The sequence below is a fragment of the Penicillium malachiteum genome (genome assembly GCF_028827825.1).
Source record: "Penicillium malachiteum strain IBT 17515 chromosome Unknown utg000003l:1.0-4950554.0:1.0-4952489.0, whole genome shotgun sequence".
In the NCBI taxonomy this organism is placed as follows: Eukaryota; Fungi; Ascomycota; class Eurotiomycetes; order Eurotiales; family Aspergillaceae; genus Penicillium; species Penicillium malachiteum.
In genome coordinates this window covers 432,027-453,274 of record NW_026643096.1, presented here as the reverse complement: position 1 = coordinate 453,274, position 21,248 = coordinate 432,027, and the positions used below count along the sequence as shown (strand labels likewise).

The 21,248-nt window shown below is 47.2% G+C and overlaps 7 protein-coding genes across 7 annotated transcripts; 1 reads left to right on the top strand and 6 right to left on the bottom strand.

Moving 5' to 3' along the window:
• Window positions 1–24: 24 nt before the first annotated feature.
• N7483_006490 (uncharacterized protein) lies at window positions 25–867 on the bottom strand (the record flags this gene model as incomplete). Its single annotated transcript, XM_057089927.1, has 1 exon — window positions 25–867. One exon carries the CDS (start codon window positions 865–867, stop codon window positions 25–27), a length of 843 nt encoding a protein of 280 aa, XP_056944668.1.
• Window positions 868–1,527: 660 nt separating this feature from the next.
• N7483_006489 (uncharacterized protein) lies at window positions 1,528–2,238 on the bottom strand (the record flags this gene model as incomplete). The annotated part of the gene is made up of 1 exon (XM_057089926.1): window positions 1,528–2,238. One exon carries the CDS (start codon window positions 2,236–2,238, stop codon window positions 1,528–1,530), a length of 711 nt encoding a protein of 236 aa, XP_056944667.1.
• Window positions 2,239–4,192: 1,954 nt separating this feature from the next.
• On the bottom strand, window positions 4,193–6,696 carry N7483_006488 (SDA1 family protein; the record flags this gene model as incomplete). Its single annotated transcript, XM_057089925.1, has 4 exons — window positions 4,193–6,083; window positions 6,145–6,432; window positions 6,513–6,548; window positions 6,650–6,696. 4 exons carry the CDS (start codon window positions 6,694–6,696, stop codon window positions 4,193–4,195), a joined length of 2,262 nt encoding a protein of 753 aa, XP_056944666.1.
• A 524-nt stretch (window positions 6,697–7,220) lies between these two features.
• On the bottom strand, window positions 7,221–8,309 carry N7483_006487 (40S ribosomal protein uS7; the record flags this gene model as incomplete). Its single annotated transcript, XM_057089924.1, has 6 exons — window positions 7,221–7,319; window positions 7,394–7,418; window positions 7,493–7,686; window positions 7,750–7,933; window positions 8,122–8,148; window positions 8,206–8,309. The coding sequence occupies 6 exons, from the start codon at window positions 8,307–8,309 to the stop codon at window positions 7,221–7,223; spliced, it is 633 nt and encodes a 210-aa protein (XP_056944665.1).
• Window positions 8,310–9,248: 939 nt separating this feature from the next.
• N7483_006486 (putative AMP binding domain protein) lies at window positions 9,249–15,267 on the top strand (the record flags this gene model as incomplete). The annotated part of the gene is made up of 6 exons (XM_057089923.1): window positions 9,249–9,308; window positions 9,378–9,400; window positions 9,533–13,305; window positions 13,373–13,582; window positions 13,646–14,249; window positions 14,310–15,267. 6 exons carry the CDS (start codon window positions 9,249–9,251, stop codon window positions 15,265–15,267), a joined length of 5,628 nt encoding a protein of 1,875 aa, XP_056944664.1.
• A 928-nt stretch (window positions 15,268–16,195) lies between these two features.
• N7483_006485 (uncharacterized protein) lies at window positions 16,196–16,901 on the bottom strand (the record flags this gene model as incomplete). The annotated part of the gene is made up of 2 exons (XM_057089922.1): window positions 16,196–16,288; window positions 16,368–16,901. 2 exons carry the CDS (start codon window positions 16,899–16,901, stop codon window positions 16,196–16,198), a joined length of 627 nt encoding a protein of 208 aa, XP_056944663.1.
• A 1,818-nt stretch (window positions 16,902–18,719) lies between these two features.
• Window positions 18,720–20,913, bottom strand: N7483_006484 (2-isopropylmalate synthase; the record flags this gene model as incomplete). The annotated part of the gene is made up of 5 exons (XM_057089921.1): window positions 18,720–18,899; window positions 18,968–19,682; window positions 19,745–20,619; window positions 20,692–20,836; window positions 20,906–20,913. 5 exons carry the CDS (start codon window positions 20,911–20,913, stop codon window positions 18,720–18,722), a joined length of 1,923 nt encoding a protein of 640 aa, XP_056944662.1.
• Between the last annotated feature and the right edge of the window lie 335 nt (window positions 20,914–21,248).

Genomic DNA, 21,248 nt, shown 5'->3' with positions numbered 1-21,248 from the left:
ACATTCACATATTCGCTTTCAAGCTCACTGTCTCAAGATCTGGGCTACTACATCCAATTTAGAAAGTTTTTTGATCATTCCGTCAAATAAACCAGTCGGGAACAGCGACAAGATTCGTACTTTCCATGCATTCTCTCCCTTCCAGATGGCATATGGGGGTCCTTTCAAAAGCTCCACGGTTACCTCTTTTGCCCAGCGCTCCGCTGACCACTCAACCGTCTCCGACCAATTCTCCAACGAAAGAACCGGATCCAGGATTTGTCTTGCAGGTTCGTAAATGGAATTCTCAGGCAAAGAACGTTTCTTCGACTTGGCATTATCATTCAGATTTGAACTAACGTTGCCGGTTCGAAGATCAACAACCTTGATATTGAATGGCTCAAGCTCCAATCTTAATGTGTCGGAGAACATGACCATCGCAGCCTTGGAGGCATTGTACACCGATTGGAAGGGAATAGTCACGACAGACGAAATGGAAGTTTGGTTTACGATCATCGCTTCAGGTGACTCTCGCAGCAGAGGGATGAAGGCTTGAGTAACTGCGATGTAGGACCAGACGTTTATATCGAAGGTCTTTTTCGCTTCGGTGATGGATATGTCGGCGATAGGCATGCTGTATCCCATTCCAGCGTTGTTGACTAGAATGTCCAGACTGGGTATCTGGCGCGCACATGCTGCGATGGATTCGTCGAATAGAACGTCCAGAGTCATGGTTTCAATTCCTTTAGATGCAAGCCCCTTCATCTTGCTTTGATCTCGGGATGTTGCGTAGACTTTGAGGCCGGCTTCGTGGAAGGCTAGGGCGAGTGCAGCACCTAGTCCACCATCGGAACAGCCAGTTATCAACACACTTCGTTGAGGTGACATTCTGTAGGCATGAAATGAATGAATTGTTGAAATTATCAGTTTTTCCAGTTTGAAGGCAGTTTTCAACGTTCTTATACCTTATGAGTCGGATGTTGTAATGAGCCGACTTCTAAGATTAGGTATCATTCGAAGGATTCGTGGTTGAATGATGCATCAACATTTTTAATCTATTCCGAAGACAAGCAATTTTGATCTGATGTGCTTTAACCCGTTCCCGATCAGGATCATTCATATTAAGCACTTGTAATGAATTATGATTATCTGGTCATCTTGTCTCGACACCTCATCTCACGAACTTGCATCCTTGCTCGGATAGTTATTAGGCCGACGGTCCATGCAACAACAAGAACAATAATTTTGATTCGTCAACAATTCCGTGCCACTATCAATCACTAAAGGATTCTGTTTTACTCTACGAGACTTCTTTGTAGTAAATATTGTGTACTTCAGTTGGATGACTTGCATTTGCACTGCACAGTAGATAATTTGAATGATGATACACAAAGGTGAAGCTATGGTACATGAAGAATAAAGTGGTAAACAAAGGGTATAGGTACAAATCAAAGCAAACAAGTAATAAAAATACAGAAGAAGGCATTTTGAGTGGTTCGCGGCATCATATCATCCAGTAGTAGCAAAATAATCCAAAGGAACCCGATATCAAGCACAGTCCATCTGATAATCAGCATCGACTTCCTCCTTTCGACAAAGGAAAGTAGCCTCCTCAAAGTCATCCAAATCCATGGAAGAGTGTTGATTCAAGAGGGACTTCTTGTGTGCGGCGATGATGCGGCGTCGCTGCTGTCCCAGGCTTGGAGATAGAATGGTTCGGCCAGCAGTATTGCCTTGCCAATGGTGAAAACCATCGTCTTCTTGGTCGGAGTCGGAGTCGGCAAAGATATCATTGTCCAGGTGTCGCTTTTGACCATTTAGCCCGATCGGTCCAGTAGTGGAAGATGCGACGGACTCCTGACTGCTAGGAGGAAGAGAAAACGCATCGTCGTCGGTGACAAGGTTGTTTGAAGATTTAGGGATCCCAGAGAATGGCGCCAGTTCGGATGATGTGGTGGAAGGATATGTTTGAGAAACGAATGACTCCCGTGTGGGCATCACAGGCGCGACTTTCTCTTTTTCCAGCGAAAGTTGAGTTTTGTAACCATCCGCGACCGATTTCCGGACCCGCATTCCGACAGACAGAAGGGACGCTTGGACTTTAGCGGATACCACGGGGGTGGCGGAGTAAGTAGTGGCGGAGTAGTGATTGTGAGAAAGTGAAGGGTCGGAGGCGCTTGACTCAGGTGCTGAGAAGTAGGTAGTGATCGAAGACTGGAAGCGACGACGCTTGGACAGTGCGCTGTTTGTGGGCTGCATGGTGGAATGTGGAATGTGGAATGTGGAATGTGGAATGTGGGATGACGGGTGGAAGTGTTTGCAGAGCGGGGGGATAAAAGTCTTCGAGAAGCGGAGGTCGGAGGATAAAGAAGAAAAGAGGGGCGAGAATGGATAAGACCTGCACCATGACAAAATGAGGCTGGGAAAACGCGTCGCGTCGCGCGCTAAATTTCCATTAATCCTATTTCGGTAGCGACACGTGACTCAAGGTTGAGCCCTGGTAATTTTTATCCTCTTTAATTGTAACATTGTTACTGAAAGATTGATAGCTGGCTACCTAGGTCCCAGATACTTTTCGATGTCATACTGTAATACATATACGGACTACATGGACCTCGGGATCCATGTCCGACCTGTCTGGGCAGGTGAAAGCCACGCATTGCTAGTTTTAGTACGGAGTACAAATTAACCTTGAACCATTCAATTTGGCACCCAAAACGGCAAAATCAAAGAACTTGAATAATTATGGGCAAAGTAACGTCGCTCTATAACGACATCTGGAACTTCAAGTTGAACCAGCGAGAGCCTTGCCGGGGCTAATAGGTAGAAATATAGATTAGCAGTGCCCAGGTGCCACAGTGAAACTTCAAGTTGAAGCCACCACCAACTTCAAGTTCAGTTTTTCGAAAGAATCAAGAAATAACATCGAAAGTGTGGATTGGTTTAATTTACTAATGTATTCACTTAGACAGAGACTTGAGGGCTTGGAACATTTATCTATGGGAGTACCTAGGTAGGGTTCAAGTTTTGAACGATAAGCAATTCACGAATAGACCTAGGTAGTAGCGGCTCTGCCTATGCAGTTTGCAATTTTCAAGTTGGAAGGATATATGTATCATGTATGTACATACATAGTAGTCGTGGCACTGAGCTTCCACATGTGCAAACAAAAGGGTGGGTCAAAAATTTACAATCTCAACATTTGAATAATAACGGGCTCGCTTAGCTCAGTTAGTAGAGTAGACGAGTAATTTATGGAAAATCGTCAAGTAATCATGAGGTCTCCGGCCCCGACGTTCCTCCGGATGTGAGCGTTGGTTTTTGTCTTGCTTTCCCTTAAAAGGTTGGATTTTCAGACCAAAAGTAAGATATGCCTCATATCGAATAGCTCGCATAGCTCAGTTGGTAGAGCGCATGACTAGTACGACAACCTCGGGATTCTTTAAATAGGATTCATAAAGTCAATCATGAGGTCTCCGGTTCAAATCCGGATGTGAGCATTGCTTTTTGTCCGATTTCGCTTTTTGTCTAATATTTTCACTTTAAAATTGTTAAAAAAGCTATCCGGCCTATGATTAATCAATTGGTAGCATAAGAATGCTCGCTACCAATACCTAATTAGCTCCGATAGCTTAGTTGGTTGGTAAGTACTACTATGCAGTTCATCATTCCAAGGGTTGCCGTTGTGAAGTCTCCGTTTCTAAAGATTTTTGTTTTCATTTTTTTTTCTCTTGCCTTTTTAGTCATGCCTCTATCCCGAGGTCATCATGTAGGTTATTAAATAGTAAGGTATCAGACGAGTATATCCAGCATCGCTTTTGGTGACAACCCTTGGCCTCCTGATATGTTTTGGCTGCTGTCTTGTCTGTGCGATTCCCCATGGAGAAGTTACGTACAGCCTGAGATGCCAGTGCGATGCGGACGTTACGTACAACTTGAATGTGTAGTTGAGATGTTCTATTGGAAGGGCAGTGCGATAATCAAACATTTTGAAGTATAGGAGACAGATTAGGACCAGGGTTATTGCCAATAGTGAGGCTAGATAGATATGTACCTTCTATTCATGCACATATCGTAGCTTTTGTCCCAGAAACTTTGAACAAAGCTTCAAGTTGGTAGTAGTAGTACTAAATACATATTTTAAACGCCGAATTCCAGAGATGAAAAGTGTGAAAACTCAGTGTGAGAAATGTACGTGAAATGGATGGTCCGCTTAATTACCAACATTACCTCTCTTTCCACCACGCTTCTTACGGTCATGGTGAGCCTTGAGCACAGCCCGAGTCTCCACCAGACTGCGCTTGTTCTTGCTTCTCGCCTTGCCAAGAGTCATGAGGAAATTCTTCTTGCGAGCCTTCTCCTTGTTGGTAGTACTCTTTCCTTGCTCCTGCTTGCGCTCTCTCCGCTTGGCCTCCTTACTCTTATGCTCGGCGCGGTCAAGCTTGCCCTCCTTCGCGTGGGCAATCTTCTCCTCACGAGTGAGCTTAGCAGCAGACAAGGCTGCAAGACCCTCGATCTCCTCGGCTGTCAAGGGGTCGTCGGTGTGACGGGAAGAAGCAGTCTGTCCGGGACGGCGCTTGTTTCCAGATAGGGCAGCATCCACCGATGCCTGGGCGCGAAGCTCGGCAAGCTTGGCCAGATCGGCTGGGGTCAGGATGCGAGTGGTTGCCAACTTGGAGAATGCTGTCTCCTTGGAGACTTCATCGGCCTTCTTAGGCTGTTCAGCTTCAGCTTCAGCCTTGGCCTTCTCCTCCTGTTTGGCCTTCTTGGAGGGTCGATCCTTGCCCTCATCTTCTGAGTCGCTGATTTCGATCTCATCATCACTCTGGACGTTAATCCACTCGCCATCGACATCACTATCGTCATCATCTTCGACATTCCAGGCGTCCCAGTTGTCCTCCTCATCTTCTTCATCATCATCCTCAGCATCAGATGCAAGGCCCTTCTCCTGTCGTTTCCTGCGGCGTTCTTCCTCCTTCCATTGCTCCAGAAGCTCCAGACCCTCGATACCACCAGTCTCTTGTTGACCAAAGCGTCTCTCCTCCTTCTCTCCAGATCGAAGACCCATGCTGGCCTCCTTGCCACGGTCGCGCTTCTTAAGCATAGACGCACCGACATCACGGTAAAGACTCAACAGACCCTTTGAAGCCATCATCACACCCTTATCCTTGCTCTTCTTGTACATAACAAGATCCTGCAGCAATGTCTCATTCATAGCAAGAGGCTGTCGCACACAGATCTCACGAATGGCGTTGAGACCAGCAGTGGCAACTTCTCCGGCAGATGCCTCCGAGACGAACTCATTGGCGATCTTCTGAACCAAGGGCTCTAGGACATCTGGGGGCACCAAATCGTGCGATGCCTGGGCCAGAGATGCCAAGAATGAAGTAACCGACGGCTGGCGAGGAGTGAGGAACTTTTGGAAGTACGAGTAGAGTGACATGATATGCAACTTGTGCAAACCGACCAGTCGTGAAACCAATTGGAGAACCAGAAGCTTCTGCTCGAGATTCAGCTTGGACTTGTTGGATTGCAGATGCTTCGTGAACAGAGTGTCGGCGAAGCCCTGAGGATCGTGCAGCAGGTGAAGTGCGGAGAAGTTGAGAGGATGGGGCTGGTTCTTCTTCTTCTCCTTCTTCTTGTGAGCAAGCACTGCCTTGTGTGCCGTACGAGCCTTCTTCTTCGTCTTCTTGTTGATTCCAAGCTGATGCCTGATGCGACCAACATCAATTTCCTCATCACTGCTCTCGTCCTCCATCTCCTCGCGCTCTTTATCTCCACCAAGGAAGAAGCGAACTCCACCTACAATGACCTTCTCATTTAATGATAAACTGGCCTCCTTCATGACCTCAACAGTCTTGGCATCTGTCCAGATTTGGCGCTTCCACAGCTCACGGGTCAACTTGATTGCCCAAAGAGCTTTGGAGGATGTGCGATCAGATGTGACGAGGTTGAAGAGAACGGTTTGCATAGTTCGGTTCAACTTGTGGTTGATGGTCTTCGAATTGGCTGTGCGAAGTTCAGACAAAATCTTCTGGAACAGCAAAGCGCGCAGAGTCTTGCTAGGTGTGGAAATCAAAATGGGGAAGAGCGTATGAAGTAGACTGCCAGGGACAAAGATTAGTTTCGACTCCAATAAGGACTTCAGAATATAGAATCACATACGTTGCAGAGTCAACAAGGTCCTTCTTCTTCAGTAGAACCAGACTTCCAACCAGCTTTTCCCTCAACTCCGACTCCAGCACCAAGTGGTGCTCCATAAGCATATCAATGAGTTGTTGAGGGAAATCCTTAAGAATCTCAGGATAACAATCGGCAACATGGGAAATGAAGTCAATCAAGTCCCGCAGCGAGATGATACCAGTATCAGTAGCTGAAGTGGGCGCAGCCATGAAAATCTCACGATGCGACTCATATTGGTAGTGTTGGGCGCGGAAGTCCTCGATATAGGACCTGAAGAATTCCAGCCTAATTAGCCTCGTTCGACTCCAAAAAAAGATCTATCCATAGAAAGAGTGATTCGAGGTACATACTTGGGATCCCGACGAATCTTGTGTTGCAGATTAGGCCTGTAAAAGTTGTGTCAATATGCGGACTTTGAATATTTCACCAGATTGAGATTGAGATGGCCCTCGGGCGCATTGCTATCCTGGTCGGCAATTAGACTTACAGGTCAGCCTCGACCTTTTCCAAGGCCCCAAGCTTTCTTTTAACCATTTTTGAGAATTACTCGTAGGGTTGGAGTAGTTGCAAGTGGGAGAGGTTGGGGTGAACAGGGACCGCCTCGAAACTTTTTTTTTTCTGCCGTATCGATAAGCGCCTCCCCCGGTGTGACCGTCAACTGGCAAGTTGAAAAAAAATTGAAAGAAGATACATAGAGCAGAGATCCATATCAACAAGTCTAGAATCTATATGTTGACCGGGTCAATTCTATATTTATCCTGAGATAACAGGGCTACAAAATGGGCCATATCTAACGGCGCAGATTGAAGATAGAGCTTTTTCGTATTGAAAATTGGTCATTAACGACCTAAGGACTTCATCATCGTATCCCAACTCTACATGGAAAAAAGCCAAACCATTGCGATCCTTTTTTTGGACTCTGCTTTTTTCTGACTGTTTCAATTTAATGTACAGCCGCGCAGAAGCATGCAAAACGACTGAATCCCAGTGAAAACCCCCCCGTCCATTCCCGATTCCGTAACACGAGACAAAACGGAGAACCATAACCAATTAACCCTTTACCGGTTGGACTTGGCAACACGCTCGAGCTCGTCCTTCTTCTTGATGGCGTAAGAGTTGGAGGAACCCTTGGCGCTGTTGATAAGCTCCTCAGCCAACTATTCGTAGAAAGAAAAAATATTGTTAGTTCAAAGTTCCAGAATTTCGATTTCGGATCATGTTGAAAACTTACGCATTCGGCGATGGACTTGATGTTGCTATTTGAAGAATTAGAATCATGGATCGCTTGATTGGGGTATCCAATTGATGAATAGCTGATATGTTGACATACCGGAAAGAGGCCTCACGAGCACCAATGGTGAGCAGAGCAACGGCCTGGTTGACACGGCGCAGGGGAGAGACATCGACAGCCTGGCGACGGACGGTACCCTGGGAACCGATACGGGTGGAGTCCTCACGAGCACCGCTGTTGACAACGGCGTCGCAGAGAACCTGGAGAGGGTTCTGGTCGGTCATGATGTGGATCTGATGCGAAGTTTAGAAGTTGAACATTGGTATCTGGGCGGGCGCTTGTAGGGTGGAACGTACGATCTCGAAGGCGTGGGCGACAATGCGGACAGCCTTGACCTTCTTACCGTTGTTACGGCCGTTCATCATGAGGGAGTTGGTCAGACGCTCAACAATGGGGCACTGAGCCTTGCGGAAACGCTTGGCGGCATAGCGACCGGCAGTGTGGGAGGTGTAGACGGGAGCGCGGATCTGGATGTAGTCGCTACATGTGGGCAAGCAAGTCAGTTTGTTGGATTCTTCGATATTGATGTGCGTGGCGTCGTTTCGTGAAAATTTGTCGTTGAATTCGATTCCGCAAGAAAATTGTTTCCAATAGCCCCCAATTCCTCCTCCTTTTCGTTTTCGATTTCAAGTGATAGATTGGACAAGGGATGGATCGATTGCACTCACGTCAGGGAGATATCGCGGACCTCAACACTGGATATGATATTAGCGACATCGCAAAACGGGGGTTTAAAGGTTCAATTGGCGTACTCGTAGCTCCATTTGCCGAAGAGCTTGACCTCGCCCTCGAGAGCGGCGATCTCCTTGGGCAGGGAGGGGTAGGTAGCGACCTCAACTTCGCCGTTGTCGGACATTTTGGCAGGGTTTCGTGGGAGGTGGTCGTTTGGATCGATGAGTCGTCAAGTCGATGCGTCTGTGACCAAGGGAAATTGGGTGCGCTCGCTTAACCCTGTGTGGGGGTCACATGAGATTAGGGCAGACCAGACCCACCAATGATACTCCATAAGTCACGTGACTGTATACGCCATCCGCCTCAGGCAGGAATCGCCTGATTGGGCTGTCGCTGATGAGTCAGCGTGATCTGCGCCCGCTCCAGTCCAGACATGTTGTGCATACTGTACGGAGTACTATACAAACATTCATCTGCGAGAGAACTACTATACTTGTACTTGTCTCATATGTACCCAATTATTCTGGATCACATCGAAATTCTCAAAATTTCCAAATGTAATCTCTTAAATCCATAAATAGTGTGTCTCAGCATGGTAGCAATGTCATATCTACTATCTAGTCGAGTACGACCATATACTTCGCCGAAGTTCTCTGGTACAGACATAAAAGTACCAGTACATGCAATTCTAACAAACATTCCAAGTCTATTCAAGAAACATCACCAAATTCTTCAGAAAGAAATCCACCGCAACTCTCTTCCTTCTTTTCCTTATCTCAAGTATACCTAACTGAGACAATTGCATCGTGTCTCAGATGCATACTCGGCTCGCCTGACCGCCTTGGTGGGTGACGTTGTGGGCGACGCGGAAACACCTGAGCATCGACCACTTTGAATGTCCCCAGGACGACTTGTGGACAGCGTTCTTCAACGACCTCGGGAGTATTTTTGACAAGCAGCAGGACTTAGTGGATTGACCCTATATCGTACCCCACTCTTTTACACATTGCGCTTGGAGCCACATACTGCGATGAGGCCTTGTTCCTGAACTAGGTGTTCCTGTCATCCCTCCCCCCGCGCTTTTGATCCACTTCCTCAATTTGAGTTCTTCCCCGTGTTCATAATGGCGGAAGAAAACCCGAACTTCCAGTACGCTTTGCGGGACTTGGACCGGGAGCTGGAGGTAAATATTCCTATCCGTTATGTAGCCGGTATTCATGCGCTTACACAAGGACTTTTTCGAACTGAGTAGGATGGCGATATCACTGAGAAAGGGTAAGCCGTGCCTTGATCACTGTTCCCGAGTCCAGTACAATCGGCCTCGCGGAAATGGATAGATCTATACCCTGGCGAATGGACTGGGGTTATGGGATACACAAGAGACGTACAAGCTAACCGCGAATAAAGGTACCAAAAACGACGCACTCTCCTTCTGTCACAATTCCTCGGCCCAAATAAACCACTCGAAATCAATACAAACGCCGATTACGAAAGTTCCTCGAGTGGAGGACATATGGGTCCGCCAGCGATCTTGAATGTCCGACCACCCACGGCGGAGTCTTCACAGACTGGCTTGGCGTCTCCAACCTATGCTGGCGGGTACGATGGAATGCAAGGCGGATCGTTCGGGTACAACCATGGTGTTAGCATGGATATGCACAATGCGTCAGCGGCCACCGCCGGGGCTTATGATAGGGATAATATGGGAATGTTACAAGCTCATGATCGGGTGCCATCTTCCTCGTCGTACGATTCGCTATTCCTCCCCAGGCCTATGCCCCCGGGTGTCCAAGGCCCCGATGGATCAAGAACGGCCACTTTGATGAGCCAGAACTACGCCTTCACCCCAGATGCTCAGCCTGAGTACGTGGATGATGGAATGGGTGCCTATGACCCAGCCTCTGGTGGAGTCACGCGACAATCTACAATGCTTGATTCTCAACAGGGATTCTTCTCTGACTTTGCAGGCCAACAACACGAAGACTACCGGGAAAGCTACGGAGGAGGGTTTCATCGTTACTCCCAGTCAGGGGAAGCCTTCTCCCCTACAGCAAATATGGCTCCTCCGTTTATCCCTCCCTCAGAACTTCATCATGGGCCAGCCATCGAGCACCTCATGCCCCTCGAACCTCGAGATATTCCGTTTGCCGTCAACGATCCACACGACAAGAATATCCCCATGTCCAACTTTGAAAATCTGCCGGCCGTCCTCCGCCACAGGGCCAGGGCCCACCCTAAACAGCCGGCATACTGGGTATTGGATCAAAAGGGCAAAGAAATCGCATCTATCACTTATGACAAACTGGCTAGCCGAGCAGAGAAGGTTGCACAGGTCATTCGCGATAAGAGTAATTTGTATCGTGGAGACCGAGTTGCGTTGATCTATCGTGACACGGAGATCATCGAGTTTGCTGTCGCTCTCATGGGTTGCTTCATCGCAGGAGTAGTTGCAGTTCCCATCAATAGTCTGGACGACTATCAAACTTTGAACCTAGTGCTCACATCTACTCAAGCACATCTCGCTTTAACCACTGAGAACAATCTGAAAGGCTTCCAGCGGGATATTACCGCACAGAAGCTCAACTGGCCGCGCGGAGTCGAATGGTGGAAGACAAACGAATTCGGAAGTTTCCATCCCAAGAAGAAGGATGATACGCCCGCTCTTATCGTCCCGGACTTAGCATATATCGAGTTTGCTCGAGCTCCTACAGGCGACATGCGTGGTGTAGTGATGAGCCACCGAACTATCATGCACCAGATGGCTTGTCTCAGTGCCATCGTTTCTTCTGCGCCCACTGATGCCAGCGCCAGGCAATTCGCAGCCAAAGGTGAAACCCTTGTCAGCTATCTCGACCCAAGACAAGGAATCGGAATGATTTTGGGTGTTCTCATGACTGTATATGGTGGTCATACAACTGTCTGGCACGAGGACCGGGCTGTCGAGACCCCTGGTCTGTACGCTCATATAATCACCAAATATCGAGCGACAATCATGGCCGCCGATTACTCTGGACTTAAGATCGCCACCTACAATTACCAGCAGGATCCTATGTCTACCCGGCATTACAAAAAGAACGCAGAGCCTAATTTCAGTAGCGTCAAGCTTTGTCTCATTGATACGCTGACTCTTGATCCTGAGTTTCACGAAATTTTGGCCGACAGATGGTTGCGACCTATGAGAAATCCACGGGCAAGAGAAATCGTTACTCCAATGCTTTGCTTACCGGAACATGGCGGTATGGTTGTCAGTATGCGCGACTGGGTGGGTGGTGAAGAACGAATGGGTTGCTCTTTGACACATGAGATGGACCCTGCTCAACGTGGTACCTCGAAAGGTGACGATGAGAAATTTGAGAAATCCGAAACCAATACTGGCTTTGGTAGCAGTCTTCTTGGTGGCGGTTCTCGCGTCTCTGTGCCTAAACAGACCGCGAAGAACGAACTGAGTGAGGTTCTTCTTGATAAGGAAGCCTTGAAGAGCAATGAAGTTGTTGTTCTCGCCATGGGCGAGGATGCCCGAAAATATGCAAGCAGTATGCCTCATGCTGTTCGCATCGGCGCCTTCGGTTACCCACTCCCAGATGCCACGCTGTGTGTTGTAGATCCAGAAACCAATCTTTTGTGCACCCCGAATGTGGTTGGAGAAATTTGGGTAGACTCGCCATCTCTATCCGGAGGCTTCTGGGCGCTGCCAAAGCATACAGAAGCAATCTTTCATGCCCGACCCTACAAGTTCGAAGATTCCAACCCCACGCCTGTACTTGTCGAACCCGAGTTCCTGCGAACTGGCTTGCTAGGCTGCGTTATCGAGGGAAGGATATTCGTGTTGGGTCTTTACGAAGATCGACTGCGCCAAAAGGTTGAATGGGTTGAGCACGGCCAAGAACTTATCGAGCATCGTTACTTCTTTGTCCAACACTTGGTTGTCAGCCTCCTGAAGAAGGTTCCTAAGATCCACGACTGCACGGCATTCGATGTATTTGTCAATGACGAGCATTTACCCGTCATTGTACTAGAGTCTTACGCAGCCTCGACGGCACCAACGACATCTGGAGGGCCCCCACGACAGCTGGACTCAGTACTTCTTGATTCACTAGCAGAGAGATGTATGGAGGTTCTTTACCAGGAACACCACTTGCGTGTTTACTGTGTTTTGATCACAGCCCCCAACAGTCTTCCTCGCGTAACAAAGAGTGGCAGACAGGAAATCGGCAACATGCTTTGCAGAAAAGAATTTGAAGCCGGCATGTTGCAGGCTGTGCACGTCAAGTTTGGTGTCGAACGATCGGTAATGAATCTACCCGTCGGTGTTGACCCCGAGGGTGGTATCTGGTCCCCACTCGCGCTTGCTTCAAGACAGGAGATTCTTGCCTACCAAGAGAAGCAATATTCCGGGGTGGATTATCGAGATGTTGTCATGGATGACCGAACGTCGACACCACTGAATAATTTCAAGACAATTGTGGATCTTCTACAATGGCGTGTCTCACGCCAAGCCGAAGAATTGGCTTACTGCTCTATTGATGGTCGTGGGAAGGAAGGCAAAGGCATCACTTGGAAGAAATTTGATCTCAAGGTGTCAGCAGTAGCCACCTACCTGAAGAACAAAGTCAAAGTGCGGCCTGGCGATCATTTGATTCTGATGTACACCCACTCGGAAGAGTACATCTATGCGGTTCATGCATGCTTTTGTCTAGGTGTTGTTGTCATTCCGTTAGCTCCGATTGACCAAAATCGCCTGTCAGAAGATGCACCTGCATTCCTCCATGTGATTAGTGACTTCAACGTCAAGGCTATCATTGTCAATACTGATGTCGACCATGTCATGAGACAGAAGCTTGTCTCTCAGCACATTAAACAGTCTGCCCAAGTTCTGCGAATTGGTGTCCCGGCGATTTACAACACGACAAAGCCTTCGAAACAGTCACATAGTTGCCGTGAGCTTGGATACACGATAAAGGATACATGGCTCAATAGTAAACAACCTGCTATGGTTTGGACCTATTGGACTCCGGACCAACGACGAATCTCTGTCCAAATCGGACATGATACGGTAATGGGAATGTGCAAAGTGCAGAAAGAAACTTGTCAGATGACAAGTTCCAGACCAGTACTTGGAAGTGTGCGCAGTACTCTAGGTCTTGGTTTCCTCCACACTTGTTTATTAGGTATCTACGTTGGTAAGTCGCACTTTACTTTCCTTTCAAGGATCTCTATGGGGTAGATTCTCTTTCTAACAATAAATAGGTGCACCTACTTACCTCGTTTCGCCTGTCGACTTCGCCCAAAATCCGATGACCCTTTTTGTAACGCTTTCGCGGTACAAGATCAAGGACACTTATGCAACTGCCCAGATGCTGGATTATGCCATCAGCGCCATGGCAGCAAAGGGTTTCCAGCTTCAAGAGCTCAAAAATTTGATGATCTCAGCGGAGGGTCGACCTCGAGCCGATATCTGTATGTTTCTTTTTTTCTCTCCTTAATTGTCATCGACAAACTTATGACTGACAACTCCAACAGACCAGAAGACTCGCTTGCATTTTGCGACTGCCAGTCTGGATCGTACGGCCATCAACGTTTCTTATTCTCACGTCCTCAACCCTATGATTGTCACCAGATCCTACATGTGCATTGAACCCATTGAACTGTACCTAGACATCCGCAGCCTTCGCCGTGGTCTGATCTACCCTGTAGACTCCGATGCAGATCCTACTGCTCTCTTGGTACAAGATTCTGGAATGGTGCCTGTCAACACACAAATTGCAATTGTCAACCCTGAGACTTGCACTCTCGCCCATGTCGGTGAATATGGTGAGATCTGGGTCCAGTCCGATGCTTGCGCCACAGGATTCTACCGGTCGAAGAACGAGTTTGATGCCGAGAGAATGAATGGTCGCGTTGCAGACGGAGATCCCGGCGTACCTTATGTTCGAACCGGCGATCTGGGCTTCCTTCATACTGTGACTCGGCCCATTGGCCCCGGTGGCCAGGCTGTCGAAATGCAGGTTCTGTTCGTTTTGGGAAGTATTGGTGAGACATTTGAAGTCAACGGCCTGAATCACTTCCCAATGGATATCGAAAACTCGGTGGAAAAATGCCATCGGAATATTGTGAATGGAGGATCGTAAGTTTCCCATGTCCACCGCACTACCTTGACCTTTTACTAATATGATTTTCTCTACAGAGCTATCTTCCAGGCAGGTGGATTAATTGTAGTGGTAGTCGAAGTTACACGAAAGGCATTCCTGGCTTCCCTTGTTCCTGTCATCGTCGACGTGGTTCTGAATGAGCACCAAGTGGTCGCAGACATCGTGGCCTTTGTCTCACATGGTGATTTCCCTCGATCGCGTCTCGGTGAGAAACAACGTGGTAAGGTTCTGGCATCTTGGGTCACTCGCAAACTACGCACAATTGCTCAATTCAGTATTCGCGACATGGATGGCCATCCGTTTGCAGAGCTCCCGCAACATCGTGCTAGCCGAGGCTCTAAGCCTGGAAGTACGATGGACAATAGCACTCGGAGATCAACAATGAACCCCGAATCGGAAATATCTCCCATGCCGCTATCTCCTGCGCCAGTAGTCCTTGAGGAAACAATCATCCCACCAGAGCCGTACCGTGACGGACTATCCCGGAAAAATCTCCCAGAGCTTGACACCCGCACCGATCGAAAGGTTTCTGCAACACCTGTCCCCGAACCAACATCCGCTGTACCTTACATCCAGGAACCGCAATCTGCTACGATCATGTCTGCGGATGATGATCACCACTTCGACTTTTCCGAGCATGCGCATGATAATGGACACTCAGACGAACCCCGGGATTTCCGATTCAGCTTTGATATGGTCGACACTCCTATCGACCCTATTCCACAAGATTCATTCCATTCAGAAAATGGACGACCCTCCACTGGCCGCGACTCTCTGCCTGGTCAACAGCCTGGTATGTATAGTGGCGGAGCCAATGCTACAGGCTACCGTCCTGGTACTCAAGACAGTGGCGTCATCGATGATTGGCCACAAGAAGCCCTGATGTACCAGTCGTCGTATGGCGGAGATGAACATCATCAAGATTATCATCGTCGTCCGAGCACCCAGAGCGCTAGTGCAAGACACCGCTATGATGGCGGAGGCTACCTGTAATGTGAAGTATTGATTGACCATCAAGAATGGACACTCTGTACATGACACGAACATAACTTTGACATACTCTTCTTTTCTTCACGCTCTAAACACTTTGTCCATTTGAATGGCATGATAGAGTCATATTTCTTCAGTCTTCCAGCTCTGGGCTTTACTGGGTCCCCGTTTTTTTTCTCTTTCATTTTAAACAAGTTTACAAGCGTCCATCACATTCTTAGCATCTTTGAACCTGTTCTTAGTATCTCCCCTTGAATACCACACTGTTAGTTTTCGTTACGACTTGCTATGCGATGCATTTTTCATCTGTAAACGGACTAATAAGAAAACCCAAGTGTTTACTGATCTACTAGTATTAACAAGCTCAAGCGCCGCACGAGGATAAGGAAACATGCTAGTAGTATTTACTTGGCTGCGAAGCTGTTGAAGCTCTGCATGTGCCAAATGGACACGCTGTATCGTCATGAGCCTGAGCACTTGAGCACCCCGAGTCATGTTTACATACTCAGCTGGACTGTTGGTCATATCTGTAGTAGGTGAATGGTTACCTACTCTATATTCTTCAGGGAAAGTAAAAAGAAAAGAACTAATTTCGAATACTCATCAAACTGCAGATAACATTGAGCAGTAAGATACATGAACCTTCGTCTCTCTGAGAGGCAAAGCCTATGATACAAAATAACCACAAACTCATCAACAGAGATGAAACTTCTGTTCAAGAAAGTACTTGCAGTCAGTATCAGCGATCTTAGAAGATTCCAACACAGGCCCTTAAGTGATCCGATAAAGTTGCGATATCCTCCAGGGGTAAGAGACCGATACTGTTGGATTGACCAGGTAGTCGTAGAGGCTCTCCGAAGAGGAGAGTTGCTCGAAAACAGAGAACCTACCCGGCCAGTCTGGTCATTTCCAATTCTATCCATGAAAAGCTTTAGTATTCCGGTAACTCCTTCTCTTCCGCGTTATCACATTCATCTATCTCAGCATTGCTTCCGTGGGTTGAACCGTCTTCGTCACTGTATGTCTCGGAATCACTATGAGCATTGGGCTTTGTTCAATTAGTATCGAATAAGAAATAAGAAAAAATGGGCTTGAAAACTCACTCCTCGTTCTCCATAAAAGGATTCGGGCGCGAAACGGGAGCCAAGTGGTGCGTATTTTGGCAGTCTACCGGTTGAATCATATGCCAAAACACGAGCAAGGTGATGAGATACTTTGAAAAGTTTGGCACTAATAGCAGGGTCTCTTAGAACGAGATCCCCAGGATGCCTAGTTTTCGGGTGCTTGGATTCGAATCCAAATACAGAAACAGCTCTGTCATAGTTGACAAACCAATGAAACGCCGCTATGAAGATATCATGATCCTTAATCTCATCAAACTCGCAGCCTTTCTCGCGAAACTCGGCCATCAGTAAGGGAACGATAGCTTCTCGAATGTGCTTCTGAGTTGGGTTTTCTTCAAATGTATCCATGGGAAGATCGAGTTCTTGGTGTCCAAGCTTCAAGTCGAATTCGTTTTCGAGAAAATTTAGAAGAGGGTGAACCAGCGGCTTACATTGTTGATAAAATTCATTGCATCCCGCCATGAAGGCTAAGACTGCTCTTTCGGAGGGGGCTTGAGAGTGATCTTTGCTCATCCTGGCGATTTTGATGTGAGAAATCCTGGGTGTAATGATTTACCAAAAGGGAATCGAATGTAAGGAAAGATGAGAGATCAAAAGGCCCAAGTGAAGGAACGATGAATGGAATGGTGAGACTGACAGAGTATGAGGAAAAGAACTTCTACGTGGTAGATAGAACTACCTACTAGGTAGAACTAGGCTTCAACGACATAATCAGGTACCTAGGTAGGTTTCAACAGCCACAAAATAATCCGTAGGGGTTGTTCTGATAGACCAATTATTTGACAAGCTAAGCTATCAGATAGTTTAGACCAATATCTGATATGCCCTGAGGTCCTCTAGCTACACTTGAGTACTTATGATCCTCTTCCTATACATATACCTCGTTTTTCTCCATGTCTCATCCACTCTTTCTGCTTCACCTCTAATGCTTCTAGTATAAGCAACATTCAGTCAGGTTTCTTAATCCACACTTTCTACCTCTCCGAGTCACTTTTGCTATCTCTTGGTTTCTCTCTTACTTGAGCCTCCAGGGCTTCTATACTATCAACTTTTTTTATATCATGATGATATGCTTTAAGCAATTAGCGATGAGCTAGGTGGTCAAAATTCATTGTAGGAAAATAGGTTTTAGTGTTGAAGAGAAACTTGAACTAGAATGATAAGAACGGCATTTATTATAGAACACAATTAGATATGATAATCAACTTCTACTAGTAATAATATTACATATACCAATTGGTCTTCCAAGGTTGCTGTAGGTCAAGCAAATTGAAGTCAACCTCCCTATATAAGATGTGATAATTGACCTAGGGTTACTGGATCCATGGCACTCTGGAAAAGTAGTAAGCCCGAGGGATCGATGGATTTATTTACTATACAAGTGGGCAGGAAATGAGAAAAATTGAAGAAACCCCCCCCTCCCCCGCGAAATGAACGCTTCACCAATTGAAAGGAAAAAAGAATTTCACCAGATGCCATATTAGGAACCTGGGAAAGAAAAAAAATATGACACAAAAAACTAAGAGCCCACTCGCGGGATTGAACCACGGACCTCGCCATTACGAGTGGCGCGCTCTACCACTGAGCTAAACGGGCGCTTATTCATCGAAATTGCAGACTTTAAAATATATCAACCTTAACCTATGTGGGGGAAAGAAAATATTAGACAAAAAGCAAAATCGTACAAAAAGCAATGCTCACATCCGGATTTGAACCGGAGACTTCATGATTGACTTCATGAATCCTTTCTAAAGGATAACTGGGTCGTACTAGTCATGCGCTCTACCAACTGAGCTATGCGAGCTATTCGATGTGGCGTAATTTGACCTTTGGTCTCATGCCTTCTTGGAGCCTATTGGATGAATCTTTAACATTTAACCTTCGAACGAACCTTGGGAAGCTACCTCTCACTCGTAGATGAATAAAACTCCTTAGACCACTGACATCAGGCCATGGAATTTAATGACCCCTATCCAGCTTTTCTTACCTACATATGTAGGTATCTCAAGTGCTGGGTACATACACATGTGCAATTGATATACTAGACATCTCACCTGGGCAAGCTATGTCGCTTCAAGGTTGAGTCTCAGTCTTACTTTGTTCAGCTATTACCTAAGAGAATAGGTATTCAAAATTTCGACTCAGGTGATACCCTATACAGTATCGATTAATGTGGATATGCCAGTGATTAATAGTTCTACAATGTTGGAAGAGTAAAAACATGATCTTGAAGATCAGGTATTCAATTTGTACAAACTTTATTCACATATGCATTATTGCTAAATCATGAAATTTGAATCATCTCAAAAATTGAACGACTTTTGAAGGCGCTTAGGCCTCAGCTTGTTTTGTGAGCTTCTCAATGTTAACCTTGGGAGTAAGACCACCGTTGGCAGTGGCAGCCTCGGCATTACCAGTCAACTGCTCAAGAGCCTGGATATCCTCATCGGTGAGGGTGTTGGAACGAATAGGGCGGAAAGGAGCGGGTGAGCCAGAGTTAGAAGCAAGGAACTGAATTAAAACATTAGCATGCTAAAGAAAAGTAGCGCAAAATTTGGATATTATATCCTAGGACTTACCGAACTGGCAGCGCTCAACATGGCAATCAGGGATGCCTGGACCACATCGGCGTGGATACCAACACCCCAGACCTTCTCCTTGCTACCGGCGGCGGTACAGTTAATGTATGTGGCAGCCTTCACGTCACGACCCAGACCGCTAGAGCGACCAATAGAGTGCTCCTTGTAATCGACGACATCAAGGTCAATACCAAGAGTAGCGAGGGCTGCAGCGAGAGATGAAAGGGCACCAGTACCGGTACCGGTAATAGCGTGCTGGGCACCATCGATCTCGATAACACCGGTGAAGCGACGCTTGAGGTTCTTAGTATTAAGGACCTTACCAGACTCTGGTGGAGCAGGAGAGTGCGAGCGGTCGGTAGTAATGTTGTAATCGATCAGGTTGAAACGAGGGTTTGACTTGAGGTGGTAAGATTCCTCAAACAGGTGAACAACTTCGGCAGGTCGCAGTTCGCGGTTCGCATCCTCAGTTGCTTGCTGGACGGTCTTACTGAACTCGATCTGCAAAGCACGCGGGAGATCCAGCTCCAGACTGCGCAGAATAACCCAGGCGGCACCACCCTTGCCGCTCTGCGAGTTGACTCGGATAACGGCCTCGTAGGTACGTCCGATATCTTGGGGATCGAGAGGGAGATAAGGCATTCTCCACTCGACGTCGTCGTTTGCACCCTCTGCCTCGCGGAGCTTGAAACCCTTGAGAACGGCATCTTGGTGACTAATGGAAAGAGTTAATAAGAAAATCGTAGTTTGTATATCAAGAGAGAAGCGAAAACGAACCTTCCAGAAAAGGCAGAGGTAACAAGCAATCCTCCATATGGCCAGCGCTCGTTAACGGGAATCTTATTACTCTCCTCCACAACCTTAATAACAGAGCAAATATCCGAAAAGTCGACGTTAGGCGTGACACCTTGTGTGTAAAGGTTGAGGGCAAGAGTGACCAAGTCGACGTTTCCAGTACGCTCACCGTTACCGAAGAGGGTACCCTCGACTCGTTGAGCACCGGCCATCTGAGCCAACTCAGCAGCAGCGACAGCGCAGCCACGGTCGTTATGGGGGTGAAGGGAGACAACGAACTTCTCGCGCTCAGTCATTTTGGAACAGAAGTATTCAATCTGATCAGCGTAGACGTTGGGTGTGGACATCTCAACTGTGGCGGGCAGGTTAAAGATAATAGGGTTCTCAGCAGTAGGCTCCCAGGCGGCCTTGACAGCCTCACAAACCTCTACAGCGAAATCAGGCTCAGTATCTGAGAATGTCTCTGGCGAGAACTCGAATTGCCATTCTGTGCCGGCTTGGGCGGGGTCATCCTTTGTGATTGAGCGAGCATACTTGGCGCACTGAACAGCCTTTTCTAAACTTTGCTTCTTATCCATGTTGAAAACAATTTGACGGAAACAGGGGCTAGTGGCGAGGTAAATGTGCAGGATGGCCTTCTTGGCTCCCGTAAGAGAGTCGACGGTACGACGGATCAGATCCTCACGGCAAGGAGCAAGGACCTGGAGCCAGACATCATCGGGGGTGAGGCCGGGCTCTTCCACGAGGCGGCGGGTGAAGTCGAAGTCGATTTGAGAAGCAGCAGGGAATGAAACCTCGATTTCCTTGTAACCGATCTCTACTAACATCTTGAAGAACTTAAGTTTTTGCTCGCCGTCCTACATGTTCACATTGTATTAGCGAAATTCACTCATTATCAAAGCTTCAGGTGAATAATTCTGAATCTTTACCATTGGATCAGGGAGACTTTGGTTGCCATCACGAAGGTCGGTGGCCAACCAACGGGGGGCCTTGTCGATGGTCTTGTTGGGCCATTGGCGGTTAGGTAGATTCAATGGCTTGAAAGGCTTGTACTTTTTGGAAGGGTCTTTGAGCCTAGAGAATTGTTAAAATTCCAAATAAATATGAAATCGGGGTCGTTGTGGTGGTGGTTATTGAACATACATTGGCATGATGGCGATTGGCGGGGTATAGAGCGGGGGAGGAGGAAAGAAGTATGATAATGGGATATAAGTCGATTAATCCTTAGTAGACTCACAACCGCGTACCTGATCAAAGAAAATCAGATATTCAGGGCACCACTAGATTTCTTTTAAAACAGAAAAAGGAGGAAGCCAATGAAGCGAAAGGAATTTGTGACTCAACAAGCCTGCGATCGTCGATGACGCCGAAAAACTCGGCGCCGACAGCGGAGTCACGTGAAAGCCCCCGTTGACACCAATTTGGGACTAAACAAGGATCGAAAGGGCGTGGAGATCGGCAGTTCTGTATGCGATTTGGGTCTTAC